At 37.8% G+C, this 14,400-nt stretch overlaps 7 protein-coding genes across 7 annotated transcripts; 2 read left to right on the top strand and 5 right to left on the bottom strand.

Moving 5' to 3' along the window:
* Nucleotides 1-10: 10 nt before the first annotated feature.
* Nucleotides 11-1,991, bottom strand: Gasu_31010 (aspartate-semialdehyde dehydrogenase). Its single transcript, XM_005705922.1, has 5 exons — nt 1,563-1,991; nt 1,389-1,515; nt 1,111-1,341; nt 690-1,068; nt 11-642 (listed from the first exon to the last, which is right to left on the bottom strand). Exons 1-5 carry the CDS (start codon nt 1,961-1,963, stop codon nt 458-460), a joined length of 1,323 nt encoding a protein of 440 aa, XP_005705979.1. The 5' UTR covers nt 1,964-1,991; the 3' UTR covers nt 11-457.
* A 9-nt stretch (nt 1,992-2,000) lies between these two features.
* Gasu_31000 (monodehydroascorbate reductase (NADH)) lies at nt 2,001-3,941 on the bottom strand. Its single transcript, XM_005705921.1, has 4 exons — nt 3,700-3,941; nt 3,565-3,641; nt 3,357-3,517; nt 2,001-3,290 (listed from the first exon to the last, which is right to left on the bottom strand). The coding sequence occupies exons 1-4, from the start codon at nt 3,921-3,923 to the stop codon at nt 2,085-2,087; spliced, it is 1,668 nt and encodes a 555-aa protein (XP_005705978.1). The 5' UTR covers nt 3,924-3,941; the 3' UTR covers nt 2,001-2,084.
* Nucleotides 3,942-3,951: 10 nt separating this feature from the next.
* Nucleotides 3,952-6,233, top strand: Gasu_30990 (zinc finger (C3HC4-type RING finger) family protein). The gene has a single exon (XM_005705920.1). It carries the CDS (start codon nt 3,976-3,978, stop codon nt 5,551-5,553), a length of 1,578 nt encoding a protein of 525 aa, XP_005705977.1. The 5' UTR covers nt 3,952-3,975; the 3' UTR covers nt 5,554-6,233.
* A 7-nt stretch (nt 6,234-6,240) lies between these two features.
* On the bottom strand, nt 6,241-7,151 carry Gasu_30980 (uncharacterized protein). The gene has a single exon (XM_005705919.1). It carries the CDS (start codon nt 7,120-7,122, stop codon nt 6,382-6,384), a length of 741 nt encoding a protein of 246 aa, XP_005705976.1. The 5' UTR covers nt 7,123-7,151; the 3' UTR covers nt 6,241-6,381.
* A 350-nt stretch (nt 7,152-7,501) lies between these two features.
* Gasu_30970 (serine palmitoyltransferase) lies at nt 7,502-9,306 on the top strand. Its single transcript, XM_005705918.1, has one exon. The coding sequence runs from the start codon at nt 7,631-7,633 to the stop codon at nt 9,266-9,268; it is 1,638 nt and encodes a 545-aa protein (XP_005705975.1). The 5' UTR covers nt 7,502-7,630; the 3' UTR covers nt 9,269-9,306.
* Nucleotides 9,307-9,320: 14 nt separating this feature from the next.
* On the bottom strand, nt 9,321-10,081 carry Gasu_30960 (uncharacterized protein). Its single transcript, XM_005705917.1, has 3 exons — nt 9,851-10,081; nt 9,664-9,789; nt 9,321-9,609 (listed from the first exon to the last, which is right to left on the bottom strand). Exons 1-3 carry the CDS (start codon nt 10,029-10,031, stop codon nt 9,503-9,505), a joined length of 414 nt encoding a protein of 137 aa, XP_005705974.1. The 5' UTR covers nt 10,032-10,081; the 3' UTR covers nt 9,321-9,502.
* A 21-nt stretch (nt 10,082-10,102) lies between these two features.
* On the bottom strand, nt 10,103-14,391 carry Gasu_30950 (chondroitin-glucuronate 5-epimerase). Its single transcript, XM_005705916.1, has 8 exons — nt 13,908-14,391; nt 13,499-13,846; nt 13,189-13,451; nt 12,935-13,140; nt 11,885-12,887; nt 11,599-11,834; nt 11,292-11,515; nt 10,103-11,228 (listed from the first exon to the last, which is right to left on the bottom strand). Exons 1-8 carry the CDS (start codon nt 14,377-14,379, stop codon nt 10,573-10,575), a joined length of 3,408 nt encoding a protein of 1,135 aa, XP_005705973.1. The 5' UTR covers nt 14,380-14,391; the 3' UTR covers nt 10,103-10,572.
* Nucleotides 14,392-14,400: the final 9 nt, after the last annotated feature.

The following is a 14,400-nucleotide window of genomic DNA, read 5'->3' as shown; positions in this document are numbered from 1 at the left end:
TTTGCTTCAAAAACTGATCATTGTGTCGTAGGAAACAACATAAGCAAGTTTTTTACAGCAATATTGTCAAAATATGTTTCTATAGGAATGCTGATATGTGTATATAATCCAACGAGTAGCTGTCGTCTTTTCTCAAGATATATTGCAAGGGCAATGATGGAAAGTGACCAAAGAATATTCGAAAGAGTTATTGCATTGACCCAAACAATTCTATTCAGTCTCTATCTTTGAAGCACCATTTTCTAAATAGAGATGCTATTGAATATGCTGTGGCCCTCAATTACAACAAAGGAACTATAACAACTCTCCACAACTGTTTCAAACACAGAAGGAGAAATACAACTAGCAGAATGACAAGTTAATTTGAAATTTCAACTATGCTTAGATATTTGAAGTCATGGCTTCGATAAAAAAACACAATTCTGTAACGAACTCTTTTGAAAAGTTCCCTCAATAACTATTTATGAGATACTGCATATGCACTTTCCTTTGCCTTTTGTGCAATGATTCCTTTCGAAACACACAACTCTGCGTTGATAACCGAACCTCCTGCCGCTCCGACAACCGTATTGTGTCCAAATAAAACCAACTTGATGTCTAAAACTGAACATTCTCTAACTCTTCCTACCGTTACTGTAAACCCTAAAATGCTATAAGAGACTTGACAGAATAAATTCAGTTTTACAAACCATTTCCTGTATGACGGTCCAACCGAGGCTGTGGACGATCTATCCAGTCCGTGTAGACGACATCTCGTTCAGGAGATGATGGAAGCTTTAGAGAACGAGTAAAAGATGGAAAATGGTCAATGGAATGTATGACCTCATCAGGCGTTGCTCTAGTCTTCAATTTCAAAGACACGCATTCCGTATGTCCGTCCAACACATGTACCCGGTTGCACATTGCAGACACTTGAATAGAAGCTGGAACAATCTTTTCCATTTCCAACTGTCCGAAAATCTTCAAAGACTCCGATTCCATCTTTGGTTCTTCTCCACCAATAAATGGAACCACATTGTCAATAATATCCATCGAAGGAAGACCAGGATATCCAGCACCAGAAATTGCCTAATAATAAGCATATATAGAATTGAAAAATGGATCAATTACCTGCATAGTTGTCACAATCAAGGCTTCAATACCAAATCGATCTAAAATAGGCTTGAGACCCAAACACATAGCAGTGGTGCTACAATTGGCATTGGTTACTATAAAACCCTTGTCCCAACCTCGCCTTTGCCTTTGATAATCAATTAATCCTATATGATTTGCATTAACTGCAGGGATAAGTATGGGAACATCCGGATCCATCCTGTGATTTTTGGCATTAGAAAAGACAGCCTAAAATAAAAATATAAAGCTGTTCACAATACAATTTGTTCAAGTACCTTTCCAGCTGCTGCAAATTCTTCTTCAATATCTCCAGCTACTTCATTACTCAGTCCCGAAAAGACAATGTCGACGTCAGGAAATTGAGAGGCTTTGCACTCTCTGATCTCCATGTTCTTTACATAACTAAAAAACTGAGAAAGAATGACTAAAGTTTATAAATGAATACATACTTTGGTAAGGGAGTGGATTGTTTCCAGCGACAAGCTTGTGAATATTTTTGTCCAGCTGAACGAGAAGAGGCACCGATGGCTACCACTTCAAACCACGGGTGATCTTCCAATAGTTGAATAAACCTTTGTCCTACTGAGCCTGTGCAACCAAGGACAGCAACTTTATATCGGGGGTTAGGCGAAAAGCTCATTTGCAACTTGGAAGATGAGGGGAGTTGCTTCGATCTACCTGCCGTTCCTATCCAGCGAATATCAACGCAAACCCTCATACCATTAACAAAAGAGTTTGGCGTGGCCAGCAAGCTAGTGTTATTAGAAATGTTGAGCTTCTTACAAGCTTCCTTTTGTCCAAAAGAACGCGGTCTTGTCAAGGTACACGAGTTTGTGAAGGCCAAAGACATTGCTCAATTGGTTGATCTTATGAAATAGAAAGGAATAGATTACAATTTGACAATAATTAAGAGCAAATTTTTGTATAGCAAAACTTTATCCAACATTGAGGGACTTGTGATATCTATCCGACTACTTGTCAACACTCTCCTCTCTTGTAGTTCGAATCTTTTCTACTTTCTCCGGTAAAAGGTTCAACAGATATTCAAAAACTTGCGATGCCTCAGTTATTCTTTGCAATTCACTCGTATCCACTTTGGGACGATTAACCGCTACCCGATATGCCACACGATGTTCAAACGGACTACAACCTTCCAACAATATGCCCACAACTTTGCTCGATAATTCTATCCATAAAGTAACCATCTTACTAGGCACATAACCCCAAACAAACGCAGTACCAGAGCTATCTCCATAAAAGTTCCAACAAAGATCAAACATACGTGAATAATAAAAAGGAACATAATCATATGTTGTATCTACTGCAGCTCGAAAAATAGATAATCGAGGATCATCTCGATGCTTCGTATTTCCGTAGGGATTTCCATGTAAAATATCTAAAATAGCTGAAGCAGCACTCTTCCTACTGTGGTCCACGTGTTCAATTCTAACTGGACGATTGGAATAGGCCTTGAGAGGAAAAGAAGCAACGTCTCCAACAGCATAAATATCAGGAAATCCAACACATTGCAAGCGATGATTCACTTCAATTCCTCCATTCTGCAATTGAAGCTGACCTTGAAAAAGTTCTGTGTTGGGTATTGCACCAATACATACGATAAAAAAGTCTCCAGAAACTTTCCGGCCATCTTGAAAGCGAACTGCAGAAGCAAAACCATCATTTCGCTCATAGAAGTTTTCCACAAAACAGTTGCTTAGCAACTCTACTCCTTTGTCTCTGAAAACTTGTTCATATTGTTTGGCGACTTGTGCAGGAAACAGTTTATTCAATAAATAGTCACCAGGATAAGCCATCGTCACTTGAATATTATTTGAAACCAAGCACGAAGTAATCTCCATCGCAAGATAGCCACCTCCTATGACAACTGCCTTTCCTTGTCCTTTCAACTCATCGATCCAGTTTCGAACAATATTAGCGTCCTCAATATTCCTTAAGTAAAGAATACCGTCCAGGTTACTAAAGGGTACTTGAGAAGGAGAATATTTTCTAGCTCGACAGCCAGTAGCTATAATCAGCTTTTCATAATGAAATATATGACCGTTTTCACTGATTATCTTTTTGGTGGATACATCCACTTGCTGGGCTCGAGTATTCAGGTAGAGAGCGACTCCATGTTCTTCATACCATTTCTCATCTTGAGGTAACTGAGCTATTGCCTAAGGAAACGCAATAAAATATCTTTCCGTCAGTTTCCAAAATTACAACTGAATAGACTAACCTACTGCACAAGTATAGAACTCACTAGGCTCCATACGAATATCAGGATCCATAAACCCCTTAGAAAGAGAAGGTCTTTCATAAGGTGGCACAGGTTCTTCCGATAGGACGGCAAGTTGGTTAGATTCGCCTCCCATACGAACATAAGAAAAAGCAGCATATCCAGCTACGAAATATTATTTTTATAGTCAACAAAAAGGTTCAACATCTCACCAGCAACGCCTCCTCCTAAGACGATAATCTGATAATTCTTTGACTCCAGGCAACAATATAGAAGAAAGGATATTTTTCTAACCAAAAGGAATCTTTTTCATCTGTCTTGATCTAATATATTCAGGAGCAACATACCGATTGGAATTCTTCGCAAAGCTACGATAAACGGGTTTTGACCACGATAGGCTATTCCAGTTCGGAGTTTGCCAAAAGCCAAGCCCATAATCTTCTTTTAAAATCTTCGGTTTGTATGCACAACAATGTCGATAATAGTGTAAGGGTTTTCTACTTTGCAAACAAATATTGTTTTGGATACACCACGGCTGCAGAAAAGCAGGCAACCGACCAATATCTGCCATTTTATCCTTTAATAAATCAAAATGGAAGAAATGTGAAGCGGTTTGAAACGATATGAACGATGAAGGAACGAGCGACTCGTATGAAGGGAAGAACAAAGAGCAAGACGTCTTTTCTCATGGTCAACAAGGAAACCTTTCTCAAAGCGAAATTTTTTGTAGTATTTGTATGGAGAAATTTACAGAGTCTGGTAATCACTACATTTGTTGCTTGAGTTGTGGGCACATCTTTGGGTATAGTTGCATAACAAAGTGGTTGAAGACCCGACTTATTTGTCCAACTTGTAATCAGAAAGCCAAAAAGAGGGACGTTCGAAGAATTTATCTACCTCATACGTCAATAGTTATGCAAGACACTACGGCTCTAGAGGAATTGAAGCAACAGTGGCAAAAAGAAATAGATAATAAGGAACTGCTTTCTAACGAATTATGTATTACGAAGAATCAACTGAAACGTTTGGAGACTTCTTTCGCATATTTGACTCAGCGATACTATGAACTGACTCGTGAATATCAAACTCTAAGTCAATCTGTACGTAACAGTGACTTTGTAACAAAGAAGAGTGTAGGGAAGTTTCCGTTGCAGTTAGTAAGAACTCTGTCTTTAAAGAATTCGCGAACTTTTGTTTTTGGAAAAGGTACGAGTATCTATTCCGGTTACAAGGAAGATTCTACGCACGAATATTTGCAGCAAGTGAGTTTCTGGAGTGATCACAAAAGTGTATCCAAGCACGCCATTCATGAGTCCAGTATTCGTGACATTAGGTATTTGAATCCTCAAAGTTCTGGTCTCCATAGTTATGGTTTGCTGCTCACTTGTTCAAACGACAAAACTCTCAAAATAGTATGTCCGCAGAATATGAATGTAGTTCTTTCTTATTCACTAGAGAATGTGGGTTGGTGTTGTGACTGGTCAGCGAATGGCCTTTACATGGCATGTGGAATGAAGAATGGCAATGTAGTTATTTATGATATTCGAAAAACAGATGGCTATTTGGATTCCACCAAACTAAGTAATTGTAAAGGAATTCATTCTGTTTTTTGGTTGACTAGTACATCATTGATAGCAGGTGGTATGGATGGAGTATATTATGTAGATATGGCAACAAATCGAAATGGTATTTACTATCAAGAGAATATATTGCAATTGGACGAGAAGCAACAAGACAAACCGATATTTGCAACTTGCCTTGAAGAAATGCCATCCGAAGGAAATCGATCAATGAAGTCGTTGATTGTATCTTATCGTTCCAGCCGTTCACCTACTAGCCACGTTATTTACAGTAGCAATGTAGTTCGTCCTGGAAGCTCTGCCTGTTTATTCAGTTATCCTCAAAGATTTACACAACTTGTTGGCGGTAAGAATCATTTATTGCTGTCCCGAACCTTGGGAGTTTGTTGGAAGGACCGTCATTACTTCTTCACTGCGGATGAAAGTTTTCGAGGAAGTTCCCTATTATGGGAATGGAAGTCTGATAATCACTCCTTACAAGTTATTCCAGAAACGTTTCCAACTTGTCATTCTTCTCCAATCTATGATGTTCGTTGGAATCGGGGTTTGATAGATGATGTTCCTGATCAAGCACTCATGGGCACATTAAGTAAAGAGGAGCTACACATCTACAAATGGTAAAGTCAAATTTTAAGGTCAACACTGTGAAGGAAACCAGTTTCCTGCAAAGTGAAAACCAAATTGGGAGACAAGAAAGCAACGTACATTGTCTCTCGTTGTTAATTGAAATGTATTGAATTGAAATCATCAAAAAATTTTGCCAATATTTTACTTAATTCATACGACTCTATTGCAATAATATGGTTTCTTCGTTGTTGTTCATAAACTGATGTTCTAATGTTATTAATGTACTTATATAGGCGTGTCTTTTAGTTGGCCAACTTTTAAAAGGTTCAATTTCTCAATGGCTACATTTTCCTAAAATATCTATAAAGTTACAAGGACATCACTTCTTGGATGCATAGCAATGAGATGAAGTGTTCCTAATTATCAAATAAATTTTATCATAAAAGTACGCATTTGTGGGATTATTCATGGGATTAAAACTTTTGTTCTTCCATCTTGAATGTAACATTTCTGTTGTTTCATATCGAGAATGACCATAGAGAATGAATGCATCAAGGTCATGAATAAAGAGTGTAAATGGACACGCTTCTCTACTGGTGGATCGACAAGACTTGCTATCTGAGTAGATAGTCATAAATACCTTTGCTCTTTTCAACGAGAAACCCATCAAGCTGTGAAAACATCAAATGGTCTATCAAAGTAACTGGAACAAATATAAAATGACTTTGCATTCTGATCTTCTTTTAAATTGATCCTAATACTCCAAGTCAACAGTATCAAACGAGATACAATCCATTTTTCTACAATTTAGATTCTTCATTGAGAAATATTGTAGCTCCATCACTGAAGAGATAGTTAAGATACATAAGAACACTAAAACCGTCAAGGAGCTAGTCTCAGTCCTGCACAAAATGCAGCCGTAAAGGGCATCTTATACAGTAGAATATCCATTATACTCTCTGCTGCTGACTTGTCCAAAACTGGGATAATGTCTCGACTCAACTTATTCCAGTGAATTGTAACCCAGCCCTTGTAAGCCATCAATTGTAAGACTAGTACTTCTGTGCCAATCAAAAATAAAGCAAAACGTCCTATTCTGCGAAGAGAATAACCTGTAGCTAGACCTAAGAGTGTACCCACTGAAAGTTGCTGTCCAACAGGTTGAACAAATTCTTTATACAGCGATCTTCTAACACTTGTCCAATCGTTTCTCTTTATTTTATATTCTCTGGTTAGCTCTTCTCCATATTGGTGACTTTCGGATAACAGGGAGTTGGAATCCTTCTCGAACTTTGACTGGGATTGAGACTCTTCCAATACTGATTGTGCTACAAAAGAAGGTATAGGATGTGATTCTCGTTGACTATGGATTGTTGCACAAGTTTGATTGGTACGTAAGAAACAACTAAAGAGATCGTGGGGAATCTTCCGGTCCGCAGCCACTGCGTTGTCTCGCAAACAATTCATTTCGTTTTGTCTAGTTGTATTGAGCAAAAGGTAAGATTTGTCCTTGTTTTTGAGTATTTTCCATGTTTTTGAGCTTTCTCTGGAGTAAATTTTCAAGTGTGTTTCTTTCTTTTTCTGAAGCAAGTTGGAAACTTCATCCCACATATGTTGGAACATATCGATTCAGATTCGAACAACAATTCAATAGGGATTGAACTTGTCTGAAGAATTGCATTTCTTCCAATTCCACAACTTTGGAGAAAATGTCGAATAGACCTACATATTTCTTGTAGCAGATACGTACCATAAGTAAAAGAATCTACAATAATGTTTTCGATGAATAGAAAGAGAATTCTTGTTTCACTTAGGAAGCTTGATGCTAATACATATCATTATTATCAAACTTCATGTCGATTTGAGATAAATGAAACCAAATAAACCAGTAAAAAGGAATCTCAAATAGGCATTATATGACTTGATATCCAAAACCACTTGTTGCAAATAAATTTCAGAGTACAACGCAATTTCCTATTAAACTATCCAACATGGAAAATCCAAACAATTAAGTCTTATTGGATGTACAATCGGACTCTCGAGTGGGTCCAAAGTTCCTCTGCGCCTCAAGTGTGCAAACGACAAGTGACTACCTTATTTTAGGAAGACTTTGTTTTCAAAGACGCGTGTAATGTTGAATATGGAACCAGAAGTAAAAAAGCTGACCGTCAATTCAACCCCGTCACTCCGTAGACTACTGTATGACATATGGACGTATATTTTATTGTATCTGGACGCCTATTGGCAACAGTTAAGACAAGGACATAGTGACTTGTTATTCCATTTAGGTGTAGAGTCTTTCTTCATCATTATTATTTTATACCTTTGGTTTCAAAAGAGCTACGAGCCAAAGAGAAGAAGAGAAAGACTTACAGAAAAAGAAATCGACAACTTGGTAAACGAATGGAAGCCGGAACCCCTTGTACCTAAAAGGCAGTTGTCACGAAGAGTGAGAGAATATCTGTTTGAGAACGATACTTATAAAAGTCTTCCCTCGGAGATTGAAGAGCTGTTAGTTGCAGAGCACTTGGAGAGAGAAAGTTACTTACCGTCACCGAGAGAAGTGTTAAGATTACAAAGCGCTCCTACTGCTTACTGCGTGGTGAATGGTAAGAAAGTTATCAACTTGGGAACTTGCAATTTCTTGGGGTTTGCGGAAGATGACACTATCAAACAAGCTTGTGCAGAGGTTCTGAAACGTTATGGTTGTGGTTCCTGTGGTCCTCGTGGCTTTTATGGAAATTTAGACGTACACATCGAGGCAGAACATAGAATCGCAGAGTTTATGAAGGCACCTGCAGCGGTTTTGTATTCTTTTGGAAGTGCAACTTGTTCCAGTGTGATACCTGCTTTTTCGAAGCGGGGTGATCTGATTATATGCGATGAAGCAGCAAGTTATTTCATTCAGACAGGTATTTCGTTATCGAGAGCTTCAGTCAAGTGGTTTCCACACAATGACATGTCGGCACTAGAGAAGATATTAGCGGAAGTTGTTACGAACGATCCAATATCTGGTAAAATAACGCAAAGAAGGTTTATCATTGTGGAAGGAATATCAAGCAAGTTTGCAGATATGACACCTCTGGATAAAGTAGTAGAGCTAAAGAATCGATATCGTTTTCGTTTGATTGTTGATGAAAGTTATTCTCTGGGTGTTTTAGGCAAAACAGGCCGTGGAGCTTTGGAGTATTTTGGTTTAGAATCAACCGATGCAGATATCGTTCTTGCTGACTTGGGAAATGCTATTGCAACAGTTGGTGGATTCTGTTGTAGTAGTCAGGAAGTAGCCAATCATCAAAGGTTATCTAGTGCCGGTTATTGCTTTTCAGCGTCACAACCTCCTTTTCTGGCAAAAGCTTGTACAGTTGCTTTAGAAAAGTTACAAAATGAGTGTTCAGAAAGATTAAGTCAGCTACAAGAGAATATTGAATGTTTTCAAGCAGCTTTGGGAACTTTGGACGGTATTCGTATATCTAGCCATCCGAAAAGCCCTATCGTTTTCTTACGTTTGGATAAAAGTCTGGGAAGTTATACGATGGATGAGCAATGGATGATGAAGTTGCAAGAAGCATTGTGGAGTGAAGGAGTTTTTGTGAGTGTCCCTCAGTATTTGGCAAATGAGCATATTCGACCTTCTCCAGGTTTAAGGCTTTGTATTTCAAGCAATCACTCGAGGAAGGTTTTAAAAACTGCCGCTGAAAAGATCCGCAAGACGGTTGCTAAACTACTTTTTCCTTCTAAACATGTCTCACCGCTTAAGATTCCATAGCTGTTTCTTATGAATAAGATTAGTGTGACTTGGCAGTGTATATCTTTTGTAGTTTTTCAAAGTATCTCGTTCGTATGACTACGCGAACTTATTGAAGCTCATATTCGGTCACAGGGAATACATAAAACAACCAACACTAAGAGTGAAAGCATAATAGTGAAAATTTCAACTTTACATATTCTAAAGCTTCTTTTGTTCAACAACATACTTTACAACCCCCTCATAACACCTGACTTATAAGTTTCCCCCGATCAACTCGATTTCAAAAGACATAAGTTGTCTCGCAAAATGGTTTGATATTTCTAACGCATAGAAAGCACTAAAGTCCAATTCTGATAGTCCTGAACATAATGAATTTTCAGAAAAACACCTCAAAATCCGAAATCAACCTATACCCAAACCTGCCAATATTTTCTTAGACTGTTGGGTCCACGACGAGTGCAAACAACGTGTCTTTGCACTCTTCTGAAACAAAGGTAAACGGAAAATATAGTCACCTAGAGTGAAATAACCGATTCTACCTGAATTCACGAGACAACAGTTATTCAAGACGAACACTGTTCAAATAGAACTGAGAGTTACCAAATATGTCTCTTACACAGGCCCTCTTCCATTCCAACAGAGACTGTAGTTGCAATTTAGCTCTGCAATATGCTGCAACTTTATACTCTTCCGGAGAAAAGACACTCAAATGAAAGTTTCTTTCCCTCAATAAGATAGGACAAGTGCCTTTTGCAGGAGAATGCGAACGATCTGAATGCATTTCTGATGATCACGAATGTGGATAAATGTTTGCCAATGGAAAGAATGGTCGATACTCATATGCAGTTGGGATAATTCGAACTTGGTTTTATGTAAATTTGGTGAGACGAATGGTTCACTACTCAGACTCTTCTGTATGAGGCCCTCTCCATATTAAAGTTCCATTCTGAATTCAAGAAAGTTTGTACTTTGCCTAGAATAGCACGAAGCCTTGGATGAAATCACTCGAATTGCAAATGAAGAAAATTCTGCAACATCCAATTCCTTGATAAAACACTTGCCAAAAACTTAAAATTGTTGAAAATCGCTTTGCTTCACAATGCTACTCTCACACAGGGAGAAATTTTATGTGTTGCTAAAAAAATAGCGTATGAAGCAACGATTAATGAACGCGTCACTTTAAAACATACTCATACGATCTTTGAACTGCCTCCATTATAGCTGGATAGAATAAACTAAACCACTTCCATAAAAGTGACACAAGTTAAAGAGCTAGATAACTTGAAACCAAGATCTTTCTACACAAGCCTTTGCTACCGAGTCTATAATCCTCCTGTTCTTTTCTTCAGACGAAGAAACTCATAGCCAAAGCCTGGAGGTCCATAGCTCATTCCTTTAGCTGACTCTAAACTTCTGTCACGAGAATGACAAGTTTCTGTTATGCAATTCAACTCTTCTTTCAAAGGTGAAAGACGAGGAGCAGGCTTCTGACGGTATTTATCTTCTTTCAAAGTATGAATTGACTTCTTCGAAATGGTAGAAGAAGAATCCGCAAAACTTGTTGGTACGCCTGTTTTTTCTGAATGATTTGGAGGTCTATTTACCTGCTCCCTACGATTCTGGTCCAAAGAATTTTTTCGCAGTTTCTTAGGTATTTGAAATTCTTTGACTTCACGAGGAATCGAGTCCAAAGAGATGGAGGCCTCATAAACACCATCCTGTTTCATAACGTCCGAGGACTCAAGTCTGCAATGTTGAACTCCTCTTCTACGTTCGATTTGTAATAGTGTATTTTGAAGAAACCGAATACGATTTTCGCGCTTTGTTTGTAACAATCGTTCGTTGTGCTTCTCATCTCCATCACCAGTTAACCAATTTCTACACTTGGGAGCTCCACAATAACAACGAACGCTTTCCTCCCCTACGCCCTTTCGATCAACATTATAGTCAAATACAAGTTCGGTTCCAGCTTCAATATCTGCGAAAGAGATGATTGCAATAAATAAAATTTCCACATAAGATACTCTTATACCCATCTTACCTTGAGATGCAAAGATACCTACACATGGCTCTCCCAAAACTGTCCATTTTTCCGTATGACAATTAGGTTGACAAGAATGATTGATAAATCTTGCCATATTAGACTTTCGAGAGGCATCTATCATATGATCGCTATCCAAACTCATGAAATAGAAATGTCTTTCTCCAGCATAACGCCTCTTTCGACGTTCGTATTCTTCCGTGTCGATCACTTCTCCTTGATACCTAATAACCAATTCGTAAAGATTGAAAATATATATATATATATATATATATATATATATATATATATATATATGCTTACTTACTCTATAATAAAAGTTCCCTTTGGCAAAAATTCTGCAGCCTTCAGACCCCAACCACGTTCTCCTGCCTGAAATAGTTTCACGCGTGCGTATTCACATTTCTGAAAACGTTGATTTTGGCATTTACTACCAGTACGACAATATTCAGGATGACATTCCGTAAAAGAGACTCGATTCAGACAAGAAGAATCCATACAACACGGTAAATCAGCTACTGACGAACAGTGGCAAATCATAACCTAAACAAATTGAAATCCAAACCTAAAACCTGGTATTGAATAATTCTTACCTTATCCATTTCACCTTTTCCTCGAATAGGACCAATGTAATCACATATGTACTCATTTCTTTTCAACCTAACAAAAGGCGCAGGCTTGGAATCATTCCCATTCAGACGCATAAGTTCGGATTCGAGAGTGTACTTTGCAAAATCTTGCAATTCCTCCAAAATACATGAGAATTCCATGGGCTTCATTCTTCCAGCTTGTTGGCAAATGGCATCGTAATAGCGGTACAGAGAAATTGGTTTCTTACTTTTAGATGATGGTTCCTTCTCATTTGTCTCTGATAAGCATGGTGATGAAAGTTTGAAATTATCCAAATCTGAAGCAAAGTCATCAAATCCTGTGTCATTTGACCTCTTTTCACCATTTCCTGCTCGAAAACTTTCAAACAAAATATAGACTATATGATAACGACGACATTCATCATTGGTAACCATACTGCGATTTACTTCAAGCGGCAGCTTATATAAAACACGACCTAACTTCTCCAAACTTCTTTGACTTGTGAAGTGGTTTGCTAAAATATGTCGGAATATAGAATGTCCTATATTTGAAACTCCCAACAGACTCAAAAACTGAAATATGAAACAAAGTACTTCTCCTTTTCGATCATAGCTACTATTAGACAATTCATGGTGCTGATCTGCCTCCGAAAAGGAATCGATGTTATTGTATTCAAATAACATCGAAAAAGTAAACTGAACTAAATTTACCATTGCTGAAACAAATGATACTAAATATTCATTTTTTGTCAATAGTCTTTCAAAGATAGATGTTTGACTGAGAACCAAATATATCACTCGAAGGCGCAAATAATGTAAAGAGTTGGAGAAGAAACTTTTACGAGTTTTTGATGAAATTTCAGATAACCAGTTACTTAAATGAGGCAGTAGTTTATCATTCCAAGGAGAACATGCTTCATCTTCCAAGGAAAAGTCTGGCTTAAGAAATTCAGAGACAAAAATCTTTTGTAACAATTCAACAGCCATTAAGTCTATATTTGCATACCTACAGAATACGTCAATGCACTGCGCCTTTTGAAAACAAATGGTTACCTTTTCAACAAGGGCTCCAGAACATATTCATAAAAACTCTTTTCTTGCAAGAATGCTTGGAAAGCTTCATCAAGGAATTGACTTTCACAAATATTGCTTGCAAAGCATAGCGTCCAAAATTCAATGGCTACTTCTCGTATCCTGCTGAAAAAGTGTCTCATATTGTTCTTCTTTGCAACATCTTGTAAAATTACCAAAAATTGACTCTACAACATAATCAGTGCAGTTGGTTGTAAAGACAAAAAGCAACTCACGAAAAGAGGTAAATTCTCAAAAAAGCACCATTCCTCACAAATATAGCAATACCAGTCTGATGGCTCAAATGTGTGACTGTTGTGATAATTATGTTCGAATTGCAGTAAATTGTTTAAAACAATGAAACCATTAAGAGCATTCAAAACATGATTCTCAAGAGAAATTTCTTCATCTTGCTCATTAAGATGGTGGCTCCTTCCTATTTCCTCAAGACATTGATGAATAAGATATTTGATAAAGTAAAAAATACGGCCAAGAAATTCTAACACGATGAGAAACAAAAGCTGCATATCAGAATCAACTAAATACCTCGGTTTGCCAGCATATAAATAGCAAGGTGCTCTGTTTCTTTAATAGAACCATCAAAAAGACTGGTCAAGGAAGCCAAAAACTCGCAAAACACATCCAAGTCAGGAGGTTCCGGAACGGTATCCTTGTACAAGTTTGTAATCGAAACTCCATTATTTTGGCTATCTCCACCATTAGATTTGGTTAAGTAGTATATAAAAGAAGCATCCAAGTACACTTCCAAAGGAAATTTAGCAAGAGCACCCAGATGAAGGAAAACTTTCTTTCTAGAATGATTGAAATGCAGCAACTTTGCCAAATTTTTATAATCGAGGTCTAACTCAGAAAAGGCTTTTTTAACCGAAACATCTTAGTTTGGAGAGAGAAAGAGTTAGGTCAGCATCTTCACAAAAGTTTTGAAAACTCTTACCTTTGACATTTTTGGAGTCAAGAATAGCTGCTTCAACAAAGTCTCCGACAGAAATAACTTTCAAGTTCTCCTGTGGCCATTTGAACGTCTTGATGACGTTAAAATCGTTTCGAGCTTTAATTTTCATAGTAGCGGGATAAAGTTTGAACACGACCCATCTCGTTTCCTTTCCGTTTCTCTCCATTTCTACAAAGACAGTTCCAACGGTTGGAAGAACAAGAGATTCCTTTCCTTCAGCACCAAAACTCTGTTGCAAAATATCTGAAACAGCATATACTGGAAAATGGGAAGTTTGGAGGGAAACAGCAAACATTCTTCGTCTCTTCTGAACTTTGTGAACTGAACGGCAAATCTGCTTATTTTGTCGTATTTTGGTGTATTCTATTGTCCAATAGTTCAAGTCCACGTGATCTTTCCAGTTGATATCGCTTCTATTCACTTCTTCTAGACCAGCAGCGTCAACCTGTTTCATGATCGGTGAATTGACATGCAA

Source organism: Galdieria sulphuraria (assembly GCF_000341285.1).
Source record: "Galdieria sulphuraria unplaced genomic scaffold scaf_24, whole genome shotgun sequence".
Lineage (NCBI taxonomy): Eukaryota > Rhodophyta > Bangiophyceae > Galdieriales > Galdieriaceae > Galdieria > Galdieria sulphuraria.
Note: the sequence above shows the minus strand (reverse complement) of the source record. Positions and strands in the feature narration are given on the sequence as shown.

What these genes read in the sequence shown, in the direction of transcription:
- Gasu_31010 (XM_005705922.1), bottom strand. Translation starts at nt 1,963, where the DNA reads ATGTCTTTGGCCTTCACAAACTCGTGTACCTTGACAAGACCGCGTTCT. An exon ending in CAATCCACTCCCTTACCAAA is followed by an intron (nt 1,516 to 1,562) that starts GTATGTATTCAT and finishes TCAGTTTTTTAG; the next exon opens with TTATGTAAAGAACATGGAGA. An exon ending in AATTTGCAGCAGCTGGAAAG is followed by an intron (nt 1,342 to 1,388) that starts GTACTTGAACAA and finishes TTTTTATTTTAG; the next exon opens with GCTGTCTTTTCTAATGCCAA.
- Gasu_31000 (XM_005705921.1), bottom strand. Translation starts at nt 3,923, where the DNA reads ATGGCAGATATTGGTCGGTTGCCTGCTTTTCTGCAGCCGTGGTGTATC. An exon ending in TTTGCGAAGAATTCCAATCG is followed by an intron (nt 3,642 to 3,699) that starts GTATGTTGCTCC and finishes CCTTTTGGTTAG; the next exon opens with AAAAATATCCTTTCTTCTAT. An exon ending in GTGAGTTCTATACTTGTGCA is followed by an intron (nt 3,291 to 3,356) that starts GTAGGTTAGTCT and finishes GCGTTTCCTTAG; the next exon opens with GCAATAGCTCAGTTACCTCA.
- Gasu_30990 (XM_005705920.1), top strand. Translation starts at nt 3,976, where the DNA reads ATGAACGATGAAGGAACGAGCGACTCGTATGAAGGGAAGAACAAAGAG.
- Gasu_30980 (XM_005705919.1), bottom strand. Translation starts at nt 7,122, where the DNA reads ATGTTCCAACATATGTGGGATGAAGTTTCCAACTTGCTTCAGAAAAAG.
- Gasu_30970 (XM_005705918.1), top strand. Translation starts at nt 7,631, where the DNA reads ATGTTGAATATGGAACCAGAAGTAAAAAAGCTGACCGTCAATTCAACC.
- Gasu_30960 (XM_005705917.1), bottom strand. Translation starts at nt 10,031, where the DNA reads ATGCATTCAGATCGTTCGCATTCTCCTGCAAAAGGCACTTGTCCTATC. An exon ending in CTGTGTAAGAGACATATTTG is followed by an intron (nt 9,790 to 9,850) that starts GTAACTCTCAGT and finishes TCGTGAATTCAG; the next exon opens with GTAGAATCGGTTATTTCACT. An exon ending in GAAAATATTGGCAGGTTTGG is followed by an intron (nt 9,610 to 9,663) that starts GTATAGGTTGAT and finishes CATTATGTTCAG; the next exon opens with GACTATCAGAATTGGACTTT.
- Gasu_30950 (XM_005705916.1), bottom strand. Translation starts at nt 14,379, where the DNA reads ATGAAACAGGTTGACGCTGCTGGTCTAGAAGAAGTGAATAGAAGCGAT. An exon ending in AAGGGAACTTTTATTATAGA is followed by an intron (nt 11,516 to 11,598) that starts GTAAGTAAGCAT and finishes ATTGGTTATTAG; the next exon opens with GTATCAAGGAGAAGTGATCG. An exon ending in AGGTATCTTTGCATCTCAAG is followed by an intron (nt 11,229 to 11,291) that starts GTAAGATGGGTA and finishes TCTCTTTCGCAG; the next exon opens with ATATTGAAGCTGGAACCGAA.